Source organism: Triticum aestivum, chromosome 7A, assembly GCF_018294505.1.
Source record: "Triticum aestivum cultivar Chinese Spring chromosome 7A, IWGSC CS RefSeq v2.1, whole genome shotgun sequence".
In the NCBI taxonomy this organism is placed as follows: domain Eukaryota; kingdom Viridiplantae; phylum Streptophyta; class Magnoliopsida; order Poales; family Poaceae; genus Triticum; species Triticum aestivum.
This window is the reverse complement of record NC_057812.1, coordinates 188,279,350-188,283,343: the sequence shown is the minus strand read 5'-3', so window position 1 is coordinate 188,283,343 and position 3,994 is coordinate 188,279,350. Positions and strand designations below refer to the sequence as shown.

Sequence of the window (3,994 nt, the reverse complement as noted above, 5' to 3'; positions counted from 1 at the left end):
AAGAATCGCAAAACTGTACCGGCCAGGACATGTGGATTTCGTCGGTGTAGGGACATCCGGACATGTATTGGGGCGTCGTGCTCCCAGTAATCAACCGGTAGTGCTGAAGAGCAACGGGTTTTTCTGCCTGAACTCTGTCTGGAGCCGATCGAACTCGTTCCGCCCTATTGACAAAGTGAGACCGTTCGGAAATTACAATTTCTCAAAATTAATTTTTTACACGAATCTACATCTAAGATCCCACAAACATAGCATCGACTGAGAGTAAGATTTAGCAATCCCGATCGCAAATATCATATTTTCGTTCTACTGCTCCCACACTTTTGGAATCATCGTGTCAATCCCTCTAAAACTACTCGATCGGAAATACCACGAGCATAATTGGATTGATGCCAAAAGTTGACATGCCAAATATTGGTTAGAGATTGGTTGCTTGCCAATTTCCATTGCAAATCTCACAAAAAGTTGTCAAGTATTAACAATTTCTGATTTTGCCAAATGTTGGAATATTGATAGCAAACCAATTACGCCGTACGTTTTTGTCCAAGATTCCTTCCTCTGATGTCGCGTTACTGTAAGGCACTACCATGACAGCAGCGTGCCACAAGCTCCGCCAAGCTCCGGTAGCTCGTCCCGCCACCAGCCACGGCCGTCGTCGCGGCCTCGCGGACCACCGTAGAACTCCTCCTCAACATCTCGTCTGCCATCACTGATTTCACCTTCTCCGCGATCTCCTCCCCCTTCACCACCCCATCGTCCCCCTCCCAGCTCCACCGCTCGACCCAGACGCCGGCCCCACAGCGCGCCACAATGCCGGCGTTCACCCGCTGGTCGGCGAACCTCGGCCACGCCAGCACCGGCACGCCGGTCGCAAACGCCTCGGTCAACGAGTTCCAGCCGCAGTGGCTGACGAACATTCCGATGGCCGGGTGCTTCAGGACCTCCCCTTGCTCCACCCACGCCTTGGTCACGAGTGCGCGGCCGCTCACCCGCTGCAAGAATCCTTCGCCGAGCAGCTCGCTGAGCTCGGCGCCGTCGTCTTTGTCCACGACGGCGCCCTTCACCACCCACAAGAACCGGCAACCGCTCGCTTCAAGACCGTCGGCGAGCTCGCTGAGCTGGTCCCGGGCTAAGGCCTTCCGGCTGCCGAAGCTGACGTACACCACCGACCGCTCCGGCTGCGCGTCGAGCCATGCCGAGTAGTCAGAGGATGCCCTCGCCGGGAAGCTCACCGGGCTGAGCGGCCCGACGGTAAACACCGGCGGGAAGCCAGGGACAACCGAGCCCTGTCGCAGCGCCGTCACGGCCTCCGGCTCCAAGTCGTCGAACGTGTTGATGAGGAGGCCGTCGGCTTTCGACAGGCTCCGGCCGTTGGCGACGAACTGCTGAGTGAAGAGGTTGTTACGGTCGTGCAGAGCCTGCGGGAAGGAAGACTTCGGGATGCGGTACACCCCGGGGACGTCGGCGTCGCCGGCTCCCGTGGCGTCCAAGTAGGTGGGGTAGTAGGCGTAGAAGGAGAACATGGTGGCGGACGCGGTGAAGAAGACGTAGCACGGGAGGCGGAGCTCGCTGGCCACGGGGATCAGCACGGAGGCCAGCGAGATGTCGGCGATGAGCGCGGACGCGTCGGCGGCGGCGAGGAGCGGGGCGAGGAGACGCGCGGAACGGCGCGTGGCCTCGTAGTGCACGTAGAACGGGTCGGCACCGGAGAGCTCGGGCGCGTCGAGCGGCGGGAGGTGGAAGTCGAGCCTGCGGACGGCCGGGAACGCGGCGAAGAGCGCGTCGAGCTGGCCGGACTCGGCGGACGAGACGGTGGGGAGGACCGTCACGAGGGAGACGTCGCAGGCGTGGCCAGAGGAAAGGGCGGCGGCGAGACGGCTGAAGGGCGCCAGGTGGCCCATGCCGGCGCTCGGGAGGAGGACGATGCGCGGGCGCGGCGCTGCAGCTCCCGCACGGTCGTCTCTCGAGCTGGAGGCCATGCTCCGTCGAACACTTTGGTTCTGTGAGAATTGTGAGTGGTGCGGTGGTGCCTTTTGTGGACAAAACTGGACAAGTGAATGCTACACTTTGGTTTGACTGTCTTTCTTGATGCTGTAGTGGAGTGACTTCCAAGAAGGTGGCTGCGTAGCTGCAAAACCGAATACGAATTCTCCGGCGCGGTCGACTGCTGACCGTCTTTTACTGGGGGGACAATGCTACATCCACGTAATAGGCCAGATGACACTTTATGATTGGGATCAAGGGGAAGGTGGGGCTCACCCCAGTTAAAATGGGGGATAGAATTAGGCTGGTCATAGTGGGGAGTAGCTTATACTAGTGTCATGCATATGACACTGGTCTAAATTACTACCTTTATAGTGCAAAGTAATATAAGGGTGGTTGTAACGTGGAATATCATATACTAGTATCATGCATACAATACTAGTGTTTGATAGTACCTCCGTAATGCGTAGTATCATATATTATTATCATGTAGTATTTTATTCATTGTCATGCATGACACATAGTAGCATAGCATTTATTATGATACAGTATCATGATATGATACTCAACCCTCTCTTTCTTCATTTAAGTCTATGACACCTCATCAAAATTGCCTAGTTGATATGCATGACATTAGCTATGATACTATCATTACGACTAGCCTAATAGTAGTGTCATAGATGGTTTCATTTAATAGCTTATAGACTCATATTGTCTTGGAAATCGCTATGTTACAGTAACATAGTATTATGTTACCATTTCTCATTAACTATTTGCCACATAAGCAAAAATTTCTTAAAGTGCGCTATGTTACTACCTAAGTTACTCCCACTATGACTAACCTTATTCTTGGAAGGTTACGTAAATTGTTACGTTAGCCTTCATAAGTGTAGCATTATGGTTTACTGGTGTTCTGTGCTAAATGTAATGAATGATGCCGACCGATGGAAGTGAGGTACCGGACAGTAACCCCGTACTGCATAGGCTCCCTAGCCAGCAGGACCTCCGTTGTCGTCCGCTCTGTCACCGCTGTCATCTTGGTTCTTCCAGCAGCGGAATGATGTGTAGGGGTTGTGGCAGCCCTGATTGGCCGCTCGGCTGCAGAAGCCGCCCCGGTCCACCCGCCCCTCGCGTTGCCCTCGCCGGTTACTTGGCCGTAGCCACGGTGCTGCGCGACGACGTGTGGCGCAGCTGCGACCGAGGTAATGCAGGAGCCCCCCCTCGCCCCGGCGTTCAGGAGCGTCAGGGAGGGCTCCTTCTTCATAGCAACTAGAGCGTCGACGGGGCGATGATGGTGGCGCCCTCTTCTTGCCATGCGAGAGGAGTCCAAGCGGTGATGTTGACTAGTCGAAGCGACCGAACATGCTACGCGGAGAGAACAACTCCTCCTTCTTAATGCGACGTCCGATTTGGACGCGGCAGTACCGTGGGGGAGGGGAGGGCTGATGAAGCTATGTACCTAGGGTAGGGTCATGGATCTGTCCAGCGTATCCTCCCCAAGGACATCTTTACAAAGAAGCAAAAGCAATCGAAGAGAAATCATCATCCACTCGACCGTGGAGATGCGCTCACTCGACCACCTTGAAGACACTCGACCACCAGAAGATGAGGAACCCTCCACTCTGCAACGGTTAAGACTTAAACCATAGCACTATGAGCATTTATGACATTTACTGTAGACGTTACATGTAACGTCTTTCCTTTATAAGCATTGAACTCTGTGTAACGGAGGGGAGCCGGGGTCCTGACGCACTCTATATAAGCCACCTCCCTCCTCTGGGACAAGGGTTCGCATTTTTGTAAACACACACACACACACACACACGTATAATCCAGTCGACCGCCTCAGGGCACCGAGACGTAGGGCTGTTACTTCCTCCGAGAAGGGCCTGAACTCGTAAAACTCATGCGTACAACTACTCCATAGCTAGGATCTTGCCTCCTTATACCTACCCCCCATTCTACTGTCAGTCTTAGATCCACGACAGTTGGCGCCCATCGTGGGGCAGGT

At 54.5% G+C, this 3,994-nt stretch overlaps 1 protein-coding gene across 1 annotated transcript; it reads right to left on the bottom strand.

Moving 5' to 3' along the window:
* Positions 1–270: 270 nt before the first annotated feature.
* On the bottom strand, positions 271–2,051 carry LOC123154251 (UDP-glycosyltransferase CGT). Its single transcript, XM_044573025.1, has one exon. The coding sequence runs from the start codon at positions 1,977–1,979 to the stop codon at positions 570–572; it is 1,410 nt and encodes a 469-aa protein (XP_044428960.1). The 5' UTR covers positions 1,980–2,051; the 3' UTR covers positions 271–569.
* Positions 2,052–3,994: the final 1,943 nt, after the last annotated feature.